This window comes from Sceloporus occidentalis, unplaced genomic scaffold, assembly GCF_023333645.1.
Source record: "Sceloporus occidentalis isolate IW3139 unplaced genomic scaffold, rSceOcc1.0.p SCAF_218, whole genome shotgun sequence".
Lineage (NCBI taxonomy): Eukaryota > Metazoa > Chordata > Lepidosauria > Squamata > Phrynosomatidae > Sceloporus > Sceloporus occidentalis.
This window is the reverse complement of record NW_028317198.1, coordinates 1168035-1185015: the sequence shown is the minus strand read 5'-3', so window position 1 is coordinate 1185015 and position 16981 is coordinate 1168035. Positions and strand designations below refer to the sequence as shown.

Sequence of the window (16981 nt, the reverse complement as noted above, 5' to 3'; positions counted from 1 at the left end):
GAATCGCTCTGTGCGAACGGAGCCACTCGCACAGAGCGAACCGCTCTGTGCGAACGGAGCCACTCGCACAGAGCGAACCGCTCTGTGCGAACGGAGCCACTCGCACAGAGTGAACCGCTCTGTGCGAACGGAGCCACTCGCACAGAGTGAACCGCTCTGTGCGAACGGAGCCACTCGCACAGAGCGAATCGCTCTGTGCGAATGGAGCCACTCGCACAGAGCGAATCGCTCTGTGCGAATGGAGCCACTCGCACAGAGCGATTCGCACAGACATGAAGAATACTTACCTCCGGAACGCGTCACATCCGTCACGCAACTAAAAGAAGTCGGAGAGTGCAGAGCGTGTAGCGGAAGCGGGGAACGCTCGCGGAGGTAAGTAAAAGGAGCCAACAACGAATCGATCACTCGATTAATCGATAACGGAAATCGTCGACAACGATTTCCGTTATCGATTATTATCGATTCGTTGTTTCAGCCCTAGTTTGAACCCCTTTACCTCTAACTGCACCTTAAGTTAACTCTCAGTCCTCAGCATTAAATTAACCCTGACCATAACCATAACTGCCCCTAAATTAACCCTAACGACCCCATTAACATAACTGCCCCTAAATTAACCCTAACGACCCCATTAACCATAACTGCCCCTAAATTACCCCCCACCTCCACTAACTTTTTGCAGCTCAAATATTAATTTTATACTTACTGTCCGATAAATTGCTGAGCAGTGTGGATGCTATAAGGAAAGGGGCGGGGCCAATTTTCAGAGTGACTGGAGGGAGAGACTGCGAGGTAGAAACTGCTGTTTCAGATTATAAAACCCTCATTTTATAATCTATAAAATAGATTCAACTAATCGATACTGAAATTCGTTGGCAAAGATTTTCATTATCGATTAGTTGTTGCAGCCCTAATTTTCAGATAAGGGATTTTCAGATAAGGAATACTCAACGTATACTGGTTATATCACCCTCATCCTTTCTAGTCTCAGAAGCTTGCATATGATAGCAGACTGGTGGGCAGACAAATTTTTAAAAATCCATTGACACAAAGGACATATTTGTCTTTTGTAGTGAGGGACTGCTAATGTTAGAAATAAAACCTCCTCCTACAGGAAACCCTGAGTCATAATTGTCTTGGCTACTGGAAGAGGACTGAGAGGGCCTAGCCCTGAATTAACGTGAAGAGTTTTCATCATTCTTGTATCTATCAGAGGAGCGAAAAAGGTTAGAATGCCACCTTTTCTTCTCTTGAGGCAAGATCTTTTTTCCACCCAATAATCTTTCAATTAATTGGTCTAAATGAGACCCAAATAAGCTGCCCTCTTATATTGATTGGAACAAAGACTATGTTTAAAAGCCAAATCCAATGACCAAGTATTTATCCAAACCACTGTAGAAAGCCCCATGGATCTAGCAGCCAGGCATCACAGGGTAAATACGCAAGTCTAATATACTTAAGCTATCGAGATACGTTTCCCCTTGAAACTAGCAGCCATGAGTAAAGGTTTACAATGTAACCCTAATGCAAGCGAAGTTCTTCTAGGAGCAAAGTGTGCCTTCAGTCTGCATAACCGGATGTAAGGGAAAAGATCTGGGTTTTGAACAGGTGTCTCATCATAGTTCATGAGATTTAACCATCTTAATCAATATGAATATGTAAAGCATGGGGGATAGAAAAGAGTAGGAATGTGAGAAATAGTTAAAACAATATCAAACTTTGAACAAGAGTTAATACTCAAAGTCAGAGGCTTAGATGAAATTTTAAGTTTAACTTTACTGTGGGGATGAAAGAAAACAGCCTTCAAAAACAGCAGGAGAAGTGAATTTCAAAGTGCATGGGATAGGCTATCCTGAATAGAAGATCCAAAATTGAGAATTATTTTAGACTTGAGAAATGGAGTAAAGCTCCCGAAAGCTTGCCATTCCAAAATTTCATCTGTTAGCAAATATGATTCAATATTTTTACAACAGAAAAAATGGGCTATATAGTTTATATCTGCCATCAAAACATTTTTAGTTCTATCATCACAACCTGGTTTGTTCTTACTCTTTCGTTTAAATCAGATGTAGTTTTGACACTTATTACTGGTTCTCCTTTTGATTTATCCATCACAACAGTCCGTTCAGTGCCTCTACTACCTAAAAAAAACAAAAAACTAGTCAAAATAGAAATATTTCAAAAAGAGCGGCAGCTATGTCTTTTGGACAAGGCCATTCTTTCAGCACCAAAAACACCAACACCCCCCTCCCCTCTTTCCTGCACTGCTTAGGTAAAATATTGCAGGTAACCTATGCCCCCCCCTTCCCTTTGTTTTTTAATTATGAATTGTAACAATGGCACCCTCTACAAAAGCTCGGAAGGAAAAATAAGCTTCAAGCAACCAATGAGGGACACGGTAAGTATAAAGTATATCTAATTCCATTGTTGAAGTCTATATATAACGTATTTGCTCGATTATAAGACAAGGTTACCCCTTGTCTTATAATCGGGGTCATCTTATAGTCAGACCTCAAATAGGTCTGACTATGAGACTAAGATCCAGATCCCCCGCAGCGCTGCAGGGGACCTGGATCCGCCTGTCTTATGCCCCCCACTTACCGGTGCTTCTGAGTCCCTGGTGTGTAGCCGGGGTAGAGTGTAGACGTCTACACGATTCGCGTAGACAACATCCGCTGCAGCCGGAAGGAGGTGCAGTTAGCAGCGGGGGTTGTCTGCGTCCATCGCGCAGACCTTCCCCAGCTGTCGGAGATCAGAATTCTCTCTGACAGTCGGAGGGTGTATGCGCGATGGACGCATTCAGATTTTGGGGGGTCTTCTTATAATCGAGCAAATACGGTAGTTATGAGCAGATAGATTATTTCCAATGCTTCAAACATGATATAGTATGTTATTTCTAATATCATATAAGGCGTATCGAGAAATAAAAACACATATAAAACAAATAATCTTGGTGGAGTCTGGAATTTCAGCCCAACAGTTCATGATATTAAGGAGGGGAATATCTTATTTACGAGTCTATATTTATTAATCTGACCTATATGTGCTGTTTTCAGTCTCTATTATTCTCTGGCATGTTTCCCATGTTACTGGATTTTCTCGATAAGATGGTTCTTTATACAGTTTTTCGCTCTCAAATATTTAAAGATAGGTATATTGAAATGTTGTATCAGAGTTGGGTATGGGATAATTTCATTCCGATAAATATCTGCTATTTTAGATATCACAGCAACTGAAAAATACATATTTTAGCTAGTTAGATTTATCTATGTAACAAACTCACCTGATTTGCTAGTTCTTGAACGATCAGAAGTTGCAGACTTATGTCCTTCTTTATCCTTTTCTTTTTCTGTATCTTTGTCCCCCTCGGTTTTGATATAATCTTTTCCAAATACTTCCTCCTCTTTGGCTGGTGATGACCTAAAATGAATTGTCAGCAGCCCTTTTTGTTGTGATTACATTTGTACCATGATATGCAAACAGCTGCACACATGTCTGCATTTGAAGCAATTATATTTTCCGTAATCTAATTCAAACTATATAAATTTAACATTTTTAAAAATATTTATCCTACAGTATACAATCTGCATGGTTCTGAAAGATGCAGATGTGGGTGTTTAACAGGAAGCTCTCTGCTCTCAGTCCAGAACAGGGTTGGGGATTCTATTTCACATGTTTCCACAAACTGGTGTTTCTTGACAATGGCCTGGCATTCTTTGAAGATCTTTGTATGTTCGACCTTCCCGGAATCAGTTTACGTTATTGTCGTATCACCAGACTGGCCTTGTCACAGCAGAAAAACTTTGATCATTTGAATTTGGCAGAGGACACGTCTCCCTCTGCACAGATAATAGGACTTGTGCATTCAGATTTGTATGAACTATTAACAATTTAAGTATTTCTTACCATATAATCGACTGGAATACCTAATTTTATATACCATTTGTATAACAAGATACAGAGTGTATATATAGATTAAAATTTTGTTATTAAGGTTTCCTGATTACCTTAATTAAATAATTAAAAGTTAGAATCAGGCCACAACTACAACAGTTGGTTAAGACAGATGCCCATTTATGCTACCAGCCGCAACTCTGTGTGGACAACACAAAATGTTTTGTATTTATCATATAGTATTTTTCATTGATAAATATTAGCGTCAACACCAGGCATTCTACTGGGTTTACGCACAATGTGATTGTCTTTTAGTTGCTTGAAATTTAGAACTTGTTCCTGAGTAGTTGTAGAGAGTTGCCCATTTACTCTACCAGCCAAGCATCTAATTTGTGGACAAGTTATTTTTGTATTATCTTTCTATCATACATTATATCTCATTAGTAAATACTGGTGCCAAAACTAGGCATTATAATGCCTAGTTTTGGCACCAGTATTTACTAATAATTACTAATTATTATTGATCCCCCAGAGTAAGGACTCTGGGGGATCAATTCTTATTTTCTCTAATATGAGGGGGGTCAGTCTTGTGGCGGGATGTGACTGTTACAGTGCTTGTTCTGTGCCCTAATGCCCTTTACACTGGAGGATCAATTCTAGTTGTTTCTTTCAATATGCAAGGGAGATTCAGTCTTTAAGCCTGTGTCCTGCACTGCAACTCAATTTTCTTCCTTACTCAGAGGCATAAACATTTTTCTAATTTTGGGGGAAATTCATTGTCCATTACTGTGGGGCTGGATATGTGCCTACTCTCACTATTATCATTATCTTTTATTTATATAGCGCTAACAATTTACGCAGCGCTTTATAAAATACATATAGTCAAGGGGTATGACAAGACGAAAATTGACAGAGTAAGACAAACCGATACATTAGGTGGAGAGAGCCCTGCTCGCAAGCTTAAAATCTTGAGGACCCCCTGCTGCTACTACTGCTGCTGCTGCTGCTATATTTTTGGAGAAACCGAGTCCCATAGCATGCTGCTGGATGCGTGTATCTACTCGTAAAGTGCTGCTGTTGCTGATCCATAGTGTGGATCTCTTTAAAAACAGATGAGTCAGGCACCTCCCCACTTTGGGAACCCCCTAGAATGTTTCAGGATTAGAAAAATGCACCCCCCCCCAATTTCGCCCGAGTCAAACAGGAAAAAAGTTTAATGCTCAAAAACGAAACAAGAATTTTATCGATTTTGCTTGTGACGTAAGAGTCTAATAGATGGTTCCCACTGCCATATTAGGGTTTTATTTTTTTTGATCCTCCCGTTCACTGTCTATGCACTTATAACCGGCTACCATCAGCATCTATTACAGGGGCTGGATAGCTTTCCTGGAGTTGGTCAACTAAAGAAAATTTCTCCAAATGGATTACACAAGAGACCTCCGTCACTCTTGCCTTAGGTTCAATCTTTATTTTATTTGTTTTGAGGAAGCATGCATATTTCTCAAGTTTTACAGCTTCATTTTACAGTTTAACCCCTTGATGACAATTGCCGGTCGGGGCACGTCACGGAAAAACATGTCGTTAAAGACAAATGACGTGCCAGGACCGTCATTTGTTAAAACGGGTAAAAAAAATCAATCCGTGATCGATTTTTTTACCCAAACGGCGTTGCTGTAATGCCTCGACCTTGAGGCATTCAGCAACGCCATAATCGGAATCAGGGGCCATGTCTGGCCCCTCCCCGGGGCGTCAACATCCGCCATACAATGTATGGCGGCGGACGCCCGTTTTAAAAGCGTTTAGGAGGCGATCAACGATCACCTCCTAAACTTAAATGGTGTCGCTGGAATGCCTCGATCAGGAGGCATCCAGCGACACCAAACACTTACCTCTTGATGGACCTGCTGCCGGTGATCTTCGCCATCAGCAAGATGGCGGCGGCCCGGGAAAAAAAATAATAAAGATGAAAAGGTTCGCTAGACGGTCTCCAGACCCTCTAGAGAACTCTGGCTCCACTTGCAGGTTGACTACAGGTACTGCATTCAACCATGCAAGTCAATGGAGCCCAGCTTTCTAATCACAGTGTGATTAGAAAAAATAAATTAAAAATTTTTTTTAAAAAAAATCAGTAAAATGTCAAAATAATTTCCCTCTGATGTCAGGGGAACCTTCAAGTTGAAAAAATGTTTTTAAAAAAGGCAAAAAAAATTTAAAATATATATAAAAAATATATTTTTGTGAGCAAGTCCTAAAATTAGCACATTAGCTTAAAACAATTCTCGCATGGAAAGAGTTAAAATACTGGCATATTAAATGCCCATGGGGTGTCTACTTTTAAAAAATGTATGATTTGATGGGGTAAATTGAATTGGCCGGATTCAAAAATTCCAATTAAAAAAATGCACTCGTACCAAATGTGGCTGAACACATATTGGGGTGTCGTGTGACAGCGCCATATACCAGGAGCTGTAAATTCATACATAAAGTAGGTGTGTGTGGGAAAAATACACACACACAAAAATACTACTGCAAACTTTGAAAAAATGCTGGTGGTAAAATGTGTGCATGCAAAGAGTTAAAATACCAGCATTTAAAATACCCTATGGTGTCTAGTTTTCAAAAATATATGGTTTTGTTGGGCACACTGAAATGGCCCGGCTCAAAGATGTACCAAATAGGGCATGGGCAGTGGATCTCCAAATGCCAAAGTTCAACATTGAAAAATACGCATGCCCCAAATGTGGCCCTTTTGCCCCCAAACAGCCAGGCAAAATCATTCATGTGAGGTATCGCTGTACTCAGGATATGTTGCTAAACACATATTGGGGTGTTTTATGATAGTGACATATACCAGAACCTGTTTATTCATACCTAAAGTAAAATGTGTGTGAAAAAACAAATGCAAAAAAATGACTACCATAAAGTTTGACAAAGGCTGATGGTAGAATTAGTGCTTGGAAAGGGTTAAAATACTAGCATTTGGAATACCCTGGGCTGTCTAGTTTTCAAAAATATATGACTTGATGGGGTAAATTGTATTGGCCGGCTTCAAAGATACCCGAAATAGCACATGGGGGGAAGAATTACCAGATTTGGAAAAAATGGCTTTGAAATAGCAAAAAGCTACCTGTACTTTTTGCCCCATAATGTGTAGAAAAAAGCAAAAAAACATAAAAACATTGGGTATTTCTAAACTCAGGACAAATAGTAGAATCTATTTAGCAGGTTTTTTCATTACCTTTTATAGATGAGTAAAAGATTTTTCAACTAAAAGTTAGAAAGTCATTTTTTTCTAAATTTTTCACCATATTTTATACTTTTTTTTTTAATAGTAAATAATATGATACAATCAAAACAATGTCATCTAAAGAAAGCCCTTCTTGTCCTGAAAAAAACAATATCTAATGTGTGTGGGTTCAGTAAACGGGAAAGAAGAAAATTACAACTAAACACGAGCAGCGCAGAAATGTTAAAACGGCCATTGTCACGAAGGGTACAAAAAGTAAAATCAGCCTTTGTCACGAAGGGGTTAAACCCACTCCACACTTCTGCTCCCCTGGACCTCATTCACAAGTATTATATAAGTATTAGCATACCACTGTGTATACTAACCATCTTAACTTCCTGTCCTCTTTCCTCTCTTGTAGCTTTCCTGAAACATCCCAAACCCTCTGCAGACCACCATCTGCAACCAAGCCCCCAAAAAAGGCCCTTGCAAAAATCAAAATTAACATATAGACTTTGCCAGATAAGCAAATAAGAGTAATAAATTTGTATTTTGTATTATGCATGCTTTTCCTGTATATGTACCAAATATGTATTTTGGGAACATTGTTTCTTTTTTTCAGCCAAATACCTTGGGATAGTACATTGCTTTATCTTGATCTCTTCCCCCTCGCACTTCTACAGCCATAACTCCGCCCTTTTTCTAACTTCAAACTATTTATTCTTTTACATGCAGAAACCGCTTAGCCCTAAACACTGCTACAAGAGAGCTACTACTCAATTTTTCTTCCCTCCTTTTGTTTCAATTATCCATGCTACTCACTTAGATTGTAAGCTCATGAGCAGGGCCATCATAAGTACACCATTCCTGCCAGGAACTTTATATTAAGTACTATAAGGCTAGATGGCAGCTCAAAGGCAGGGTTTTCAACTCCTGATAGGGTCAGTATGTATTAATGCATATTTGTTAAGTATGTATTAACAGCCCCAATTGCAGTGTACAGCACTGCTTAATTTGTTGTTTCTAAATCCCTTCACGACAATGGCTGGTTTCATTTTTTGTACCCTTCATGACAACAGCTGTTAACATTTCTGCGGCGCTCATGTTTAGCTGTAATTTTCTCCCCCCCCCCATTTACAGAATCCACACAAGTTATACGTTTAAGGACAAGGGCTTTCTTTAGTTTTTAGCATTGTCTAATAATAATGCTAATAATGTTGCTTTTTACACATTTCTCCTCACACATTTTTTTCGATTTATATCATTGAAAAATAACACTACAAGCATCCAACATTGAAAGCTGCTGCCTTTTATTTATAGACCCCTTGATGACAATGACTACCAATACCGTGCCTGGCATGTCATGGAATTAAACAAACTTAGAAAGGGATTTATTCATTCATTTAAACTGTGTTGAGGCATTTAGCAACACAGAGATCGGCATCAGGGTCCATCTCATATGTGCCTCCTTCTGCCTCATCTGCTCGCTTCAGACCACCATCTGTCCTGACCCTCTATATGCATTCTCATATGCACCATTCAGCTTCCTCAGCCCCTCTGCCACCCTTTTTCCCCAATATACTATAGAAGGGCTTATCGGTAATCAGAACCCAAACTTTACAGAATATCTCCAGCTCTAGAGCTCTGTTTCCATTTCATCCTGTGTGCGACAGGATAGGGTTGGTGCGAGGTAAGATGTTCCGGGGGGGGGGGGGGGATGTTAGGAGACGACTTGCAGCTTCTCGGCAGTGGAAGTCCATTTCATTAAGCTCCTGATGCACAGTTCTTTGGAGCTCTGTAGTGAGTAATGGTACAGAGGGCAGGCCATTTTTATGAGCTTCAGCACACAGCAGTCCCACTTTGTGAGTGTACATGATCTACTGTTGAGACGTTTTTAATTCACAACAATGAACCGGAAAGGGCAGGGCAAAATTTTGACTTGCGGCAAAGGTAGCATTCTTTATTCTTTCAGTTTGTCATGTTAAGTGAATTTAACCCAAATATATACAAAGATATTAACAGCACTGTAAAAATTGAGCTACAGGACATTTGTAGACACAAACAGTACTTACTTGTCTGACTTGTCAGTGGAATATGGTCTGTCACTACTAGATAGCTTTTCTTTCTTTAGTTCAGTCTCTTTCTTCTCACATTTCTTACCTGCGGGTTCATTCTTTGCCTGAACAAAACATGAATTTGCCAAAATGTATTTTTAAAGAGAAGTTTCACATGCAGCATTAGGCATTATAAAGTTAATACTAACTGCAGTTTGGACTTTTGGGGTATGTGGCTTCAGAAAGAACAGAAAAAAAGTATTCTAGTTTGAGGCACACACACACACAAATATTTTTGTCCAGTTTACATAAATCGTTTGCCATTTGGCTCATCCCTCCAGGAACAGCAACACCTTTGAAAATCTTTGTCATCAGCAAAAAGACATAACTTTCAAGACCTTCTGCAATACAAATCATTAATAAAAATATTAAAAAGAATGGGTCCAAGTACAGATCCCTGAGGTACCCCACTAGTAACAAGATGTTGCTCTGAATATACTATATTGACAAAAAACCTTCTGTTGTCTGTCACTTAGCCACTACCTAATTAGGGCTGCAACTAACGATTATTTTCACAATCGATTAGTTGGCCGATTATTTTTTCGATTAATCGGATATAAAAAAACAATATGCAAATTTTTTGTTTAAAATAAAAACGTATAATTTACATTAAGATGTGTCATTAACACTGACATAATAAAGCTATATTTTAAAGGAACCCAAACACACTATTTCTCTAAGTTTTAATACCAAAAAAGTTTTACTAGTAAATATTAAATCATGTAAACTATTTTTTCATATTTAATAAAAACTGAGAAAAATGCCTCTTGTTTATATTTTCTTTTATTTGCCAACCTGCCCCCCCCAGTTATGCACATCTCACTCCCAGCTTGCAACTCTGCCCCATATATGCCTTATACCTCCTATGTACCAGAGATGCCACTGTGCCCCCAATATGCCTTATACCTCCTATATGCCACCGACATGCCACTCTGCCCCCTGATATGCCTTATAGCCCCCTATATGCCAGTGTGCCCGATATGCCTTATACCCCTATATACCACCATGCCCCCTGATATGCCTTACACCTCCAATATCCCACTGTGCCCCCTGATATGCCTCATAGCCCCTTTATGCCACTGTGCCCCCCTGATAGCGCTAAAATAGGCATAAAATATATGCTTTAATAAATAGACAAAAAAGAATAGATAATACACAATACAATATAAATATATGGACAATACAAACAATAAATCATATTACAGCAATCCAAAAATAAAAAAAACACAAATTGAAGAATGCACATACATAATAGATCCCGAATTTTTCTTACCTGCCCCACCATGGGTTAATATATCAACAAAAGAAACACAGGGCAAATAAGCATAAAAATAAAGATAATACACCATGCTTACCTTACCCAGTGGTGCTTACTTGCTCCGTGTTTCTTCTGTTGCTATATTAACCCCTGGTGGGGCAGGTAGAAGAGAAGGGAAGTACTGGAGGTTGCGCACATCGCGCACTAAAATCCAAATCCCCTGCAGCACTGCACGGGACCTGGATCCTCTCTGGCCGCCGGTAGGGGTCTGTGCGATGCGCGCAGACAGCCACTTCTCCCCTCCGCTTCCGTTGGGGCTTCCATGATGGAAGCCGCACCGGAAAGTCACGTGACGCAATGAATTAATGCTTCAATGGCAGATAGGGGTAACATTTAAAGCATAGATTTTGTCAGTGACTCTAGAAAAAAAGCATTTAAGTTTTTGAACAACTATTGAGTTCTGTAGCATCCCAGTAATGGTGACAATACTGTTAACACTTATGTATATTTTACATACCGTAAAATCTCGGGTATAATTAGCGCCTGTGTATAATATGCAGGTCTAACGTTACACGTTACTGTTTTTTATAGTATACTATTTATTTCTTGTGTATAATTTGCACCAGAGTGGGCCACTGGCTAACAATTGGTGAGAATAATCAGTGACCTAGAGAGTCATTAATCAATTAGGTTACAAAATGTTAAAAATATTGGAATCAGATATTACAGTTATGTAATAATTAGGGCTGAAACAACTAAATCGATAAAATCGATAATGAAAATCGTTGACAATGATTTTCATTATCGATTAGTTGAATAGATTTTTATCGATTATAAAAAGAGGTTTTTTCAGTCAAATGCTCTGAAAAACTCCTCTCCTTATATAATCCAACCTCAAACAGAGATCGGTTTATAACACTAGAATCCAGATCCCCCGCAACGCTGCAGGGGACCTGGATTCCCCTCACTGTCAGCCGGTGGGTGTCCGCGTGATGCGCACAGACAACTTCCGTCTCTCCCCTCCACTTCCGCTGGGGCTTCTACGATGCAGTGCCAGTGTCACATGATGTAGAAGCCCCAGCGTAAGTGAAGGGGAGTAACGGAGGCTGTCTGTGCACATCGTGCAGACCCCCACCGGCTGATAGAGAATCGAGGTCTCCTACAGAGGATCATCCTCTCTATCAGCTGGTGGGGGTCTGCACGATGTGCACAGACAGCCTCCATTACTCCCCTTCACTTATGCTGAGGCTTCTGTGAAGCTCCAGCGAAAGTGCCTGTCAGCAACGGAGGTTCATAAAACACCAGGGAGTCGGAAGAGAGGCGTATCTGCCTCTCTACCCGACTCCCTGGTGTCTTGTGAACCTCCGTTGCTGACAGGAGGCAGAGTGGAGTATGGGAGGGGGGAGGAGGCAGAGCGGAGTATGGGAGGGGGGAGGAGGCGGCAGAGCGGTGTATGGGAGGGGGGAGGAGGCGGCAGAGCGGTGTATGGGAGGGGGGAGGAGGCGGCAGAGCGGTGTATGGGAGGGGGGAGGAGGCGGCAGAGCGGTGTATGGGAGGGGGGAGGAGGCGGCAGAGCGGTGTATGTGAGGGGGGAGGAGGCGGCAGAGCGGTGTATGGGAGGGGGGAGGAGGCGGCAGAGCGGTGTATGGGAGGGGGGAGGAGGCGGCAGAGCGGTGTATGGGAGGGGGGAGGAGGCGGCAGAGCGGTGTATGGGAGGGGGGAGGAGGCGGCAGAGCGGTGTATGGGAGGGGGAGGAGGCGGCAGAGCGGTGTATGGGAGGGGGGAGGAGGCGGCAGAGCGGTGTATGGGAGGGGGAAGAGGCGGCAGAGCGGTGTATGGGAGGGGGAGGAGGCGGCAGAGCGGTGTATGGGAGGGGAGGAGGCGGCAGAGCGGTGTATGGGAGGGGGAGGAGGCAGAGTGGTGTATGGGAGGGGGAGGAGGCAGAGTGGTGTATGGGAGGGGGAGGAGGCAGAGTGGTGTATGGGTGAGTTATAGTGGTGTATGGGGGTATAATGAATTTCAGGGAGGCAGAGTGGCATATCTGGGGGAGGTAGAGTGGTGTATAGGGGGTATAATGAATTTCAGAGTGGCATATCTGGGGGAGGCAGAGTGGTGAATCAGGGAGTATAATGAATTTCAGGATGGTGCAGGGCATTTATGGGGGGCGGAGTGGCATATAGGGGGTATAAGGCATATCAATATTAGGCATATCGGGGGGGCATAAGACATATCTGGGGGTAAAAGGCATGTCAGGGGGCTCAGTTGCATATCACTGGCATATAAGGAGTATAAGGCATATCAGGGGGCACAGTGGAATCTCTGGCATACAGGAGGTATAAGGCATATCTGGGGGCGGAGTGGCAAGCTGGGGGTCAGATGTGCATAACTGGGGCAGTTTGGTAAATAAAAGAAAATAAAGGCTTTTTTCTCATAGTTTTTATTAAATATGAAAAATAGTTGACATGAATTAATATTTACTAATAACTTTGTAGTAAAACCTAGTTTGAGAAACACTGTTTGGGTTCTTGTAGCTTATTATTATGTCAGTAAAATAAGAAGGTGAATAGAGAAATGCCATTGTGATAAAGAGATGAAAGTGTAAATTGTAAATTTTTTATTACATTATTTTAAATAATCGGCCAACTAATCGATTATTAAAATAATCGTTAGTTGCGGCCCTAGTAATAATGTAAAAAAATTACCTGTATAACCCCCTCCTACTCTATTACTCTGAAAGCAGTCATGATATCACTCCAATAAGAGTCATCTGATCACCTGCCCACTCTTTACCCTGTTCAATGAGCTTACATGAAACCTACCAAAATACAAAACAAATACCTTCTCCAAGGAGATCATTCTACCATGAAGTTCAGTTCTATGAAGGTGGGTTATACATTTAGCTGCATCTTCAGAAGATGACATTGTTACAAATCCGTAGCAGCGTGCTCCAGGACTACGAGCATTAGTTACCACCTTTGCACCAACCACCTGTTTTTTGTTGTTGAAGATACCAGTATAATAAAAATAAAAAAATAAAATTTAAAGTTAGAACAAGAGGAAAAGAATGTGGCAGATTAACTGAAGCACATGTTATTACTATGAGAAAGTATTGCTATTGTATTTCTTTTAAAATTTTACTGAAGGTACAGCACAAAACCAATTGCTGGGAGCATACCTTTAGAACAATAAAACTGTTATACATCATCTTTTTTCTTTAAGCACAGATTACTACACATCAATATGCCAACAATTCAAATGGCGCCTACTGTGGGTACAGTTTATTAAACTTCAGGTTAAATACCGTATTTGCTCAATTATAAGGCAAGTTTTTTTCCAGAAATACCCCTCGTCTTATATTCAAGGTCATCTTATAATCAGACCTCAAATAGAGGTCTGACTACAAGACTAAGATCCAGATCCTCCGCAGCGCTGCAGGGGACCTGGACCTTCTCTTGCAGCCGTTGAACGTCTGTGCAATGTGCATAGACAACCTCTGCTGCTGCCGGCACTTCTGCCGCGGCTTCTATGACGGAGCTGCGGAGTGACATGAACCTTCCGGTGCTCCACCAGAAAAGCCCCAGCGGATGTACCGGCCAGCAGCAGAGGTTGTCTTGTGCGATGCGCGCCAGCAACCTCCACTGCTACCCGACACTTCCGTCGGGCTTCTGTGAAGGAGCACCGGCATGACCTTCTGGTGCTCAGTCATAGAAGCCCCGGCAGAAGTGTAGCTGCGGAGGTTGCGCTCAGACATCCACCGGCTGCCCCCCACTTGACAACAAGGAGTCTGGAGCATGGGGGACAAGTCTAGGGATGCATTGGTAAATTGGGTGGGATTTAGGGGGGTATAAAGCATATCAGGGGGGCAGATTGGAAAATAGGTGGGGAATAAGGCATATCTGGGGGGCAGAGTAGCATATCAGGGGGTATAAGGCATATCTGGGGGCAGAGTAGCAATCCGTGGGGCAGAGTAGCAAATAAAAACAAAAACGCATTTTCTCAGTTTTTATTAAATATGAAAAAATTGTTTACATGTGAATATTTACTAATAAAACTTTTTTTCTTATAGGGTACTCTTATATTTTCAGGCTTTTTTCTTAAACTAATATTCAAATTTTGGGGGGTCATGTTATAATCTAGCAAATACGGTAATTTTCTTTTGGGACATTAATGATAAAAGCATTAAAAAAAAACCCAAAACAGTATATTTCAGGCTTTGCGCTTTTATAGACCACTTACCTTTCCATATCTGCTGAACAGGTTTTTTAAATCTGTTGCTCTAGTGGTAGATGAAAGGCCACTAACCCATAGATTTCTACTAGAGCTGGCATCAGAATGACCTTGTTTCAAAAAGAATTCAAGCTTAAAATTTGATGGTGCAGTTCAGCATTATTTACATGTATCTATATATATCTATATATATCTCTATATACCATCAAATAAACAGGGAAACTCAAACGTTTAAAACTATACACACAATTCTAGTACTATAGGCAATGGCATATAGTGGTCTAGCCTGACCACAATGACTGGGTAGCATTCCTAGTGTGCCACATATCTCAATGGGTCTGTTGGGGCCATCAAAGATTAACTTATTTGAAGCAACCAAGATATTACCCCAGCAAGAAGGCCCTTCATGGCTCAGTAGTCCTAAGGAGCAGCCCCAAGTCATATATACTGCAATTTTTTAGGCCATTGTAACATTTGGCAAATAAAAAAAGCAATGTAATTAGATCAACAGAAAATAAAAGCAGTAGCAAAAAGGGGAAAAGGGAACTCACCTCTCTCATCCTTCAAGTTTTTTTTTTTCCGTTTCTTCATTAACATAACTAAGGGGAAAAAATAAAATCCATAAGTGGAAATAAAAACAAAACATTTTTAAATCGTTCAATACTAACTATTAGCCTTGCATTTTGAAACACACTGACAATTTCATGAAACTATTTGAATATGTAATTTTAAGCTTAAAACAAAAAAAAAAACTGCACATGGAAATAAAAAGAAAAAATACAACTAAAAAGATGACCAACTGACAAAAACACTAACATTTATCCTTAAAAACAAAACAAAAAAACGAGAAAGGCATCTTGTCTATTACTGAGAAAGCGACAAACCTCATTTTCTGATCGATCTCTTTTGTAAAGGACGCTTTAGTGGCTGATGCTTCTTTTGCACAATCTTCAATTTTCTTTGGCACTTGTTTGCCATCAGTAGTATCACAAGATGGTTTCTCTTCATCTTCAAAGTTTTCACATAAGTTTGCTTGTACCTGCTCACACTCATTGCTTGTTTTGTCTATTTCTATCATTTCAATGTCCAGGAAATCTGTGTTACAGTTCAGTTCTTTAGACCCCACGTCTTCCATATTTAAAGGGTGACTTTCTTCATTTACACACTCTTGACTTAACGCATCATCTAAATCTAATGTGCTTTCTGTAGATTCAACTGTCACAAAAACATCTTTCTCACTGGTCTTCTCAGGTTCCACACAAGTTTCAACTTGGTTATTCACTTCTGGAGCAGCATCTTTAAGTTGCTCAGTTTTACCAGTTTCCCCCAAAATGTCGAGCACTTTCTCATTTTCTATAGATTTAATAGGAATAGAACGGCACAAAATTTAATTACCACGAAAAATAGCAGTTACAAAGGTGGAGCTGGCATGGATGCCGAAATAGAAATCTACAGAGTTTCGAAAATCCTATGTTCGCTCCTCCCGCCCCCAAAACACACACACACAGCTCAGAAGCAATGTACCCCTATCTAACATCTGGAGAAGTCTTGAGTTTCTTCATGTTGGTTTCTCAAGACATGCTTCAAGAAATCAGCTTCTGAATGTCCATTGCTTTCTCCCCCAGTGGGAAACCTGCTTTCTGAACCAATAAAGCATCTTCCAATGATCCATGCAAAAGAACAATGCAGTGCATACTCCACTGTAAGAAGCAACGTGGTTCTTCTCAAGAATGACTTTGATCTTCTTGAATTTACTATTCTTTTTGTCATTGCACTTGCAATGTCCTAAACAAGGGATTGATCTTGTATACTCAAAACTAAGATAGCAAAAAACAACTCATGTTACCAAATTCATCACCATGTTATCAAATGCGAACATCAACTTTGAAAAAGAAAAGGTGGAAAAGAACTTTAATCTGGCAGCTATGTTTTCCCAATCTCTGTGGCCCAAGAATACAGAGTAAAAGTGCACAGCATACACAAATGTGCACTTGTTCAAAGCCATGAAACAAATTGTTGGAAGGACAGCAACATGCTATCTTTAAGCAGTAAATACCTTGTTCCCAACTTGCTTCTTCATTCTCCTAAAATATAAAATGAATGTTTTAGAAAAGATAGAAAAAGAAAACGACCTAAAAAAAAAAGATTGCAAAAAAAAAAAAAAAACCCAAAGAATTTACAAAATATACTACAGAAATTCTTCAACCATTTAAAGTGGAAATCCCCCCATTTCTTACTCTAACATCAAATTAAAAATGGGAAAAG

At 40.5% G+C, this 16981-nt stretch overlaps 1 protein-coding gene across 1 annotated transcript in view; it reads right to left on the bottom strand.

The window, feature by feature from the left end:
• LOC149277333 (uncharacterized) overlaps positions 1-16981 on the bottom strand; it is a 191164-nt gene that overhangs the window by 156819 nt on the left and 17364 nt on the right. The window contains exons 4-6 of the mRNA XM_089503047.1: positions 14080-14273; positions 3281-3417; positions 2047-2138 (exon numbers count right to left, since the gene is read on the bottom strand). Of these exons, the coding sequence (XP_089359173.1) occupies positions 2047-2138; positions 3281-3417; positions 14080-14273 (423 nt within the window). The remainder of the gene's footprint in view (positions 1-2046; positions 2139-3280; positions 3418-14079; positions 14274-16981) is intronic.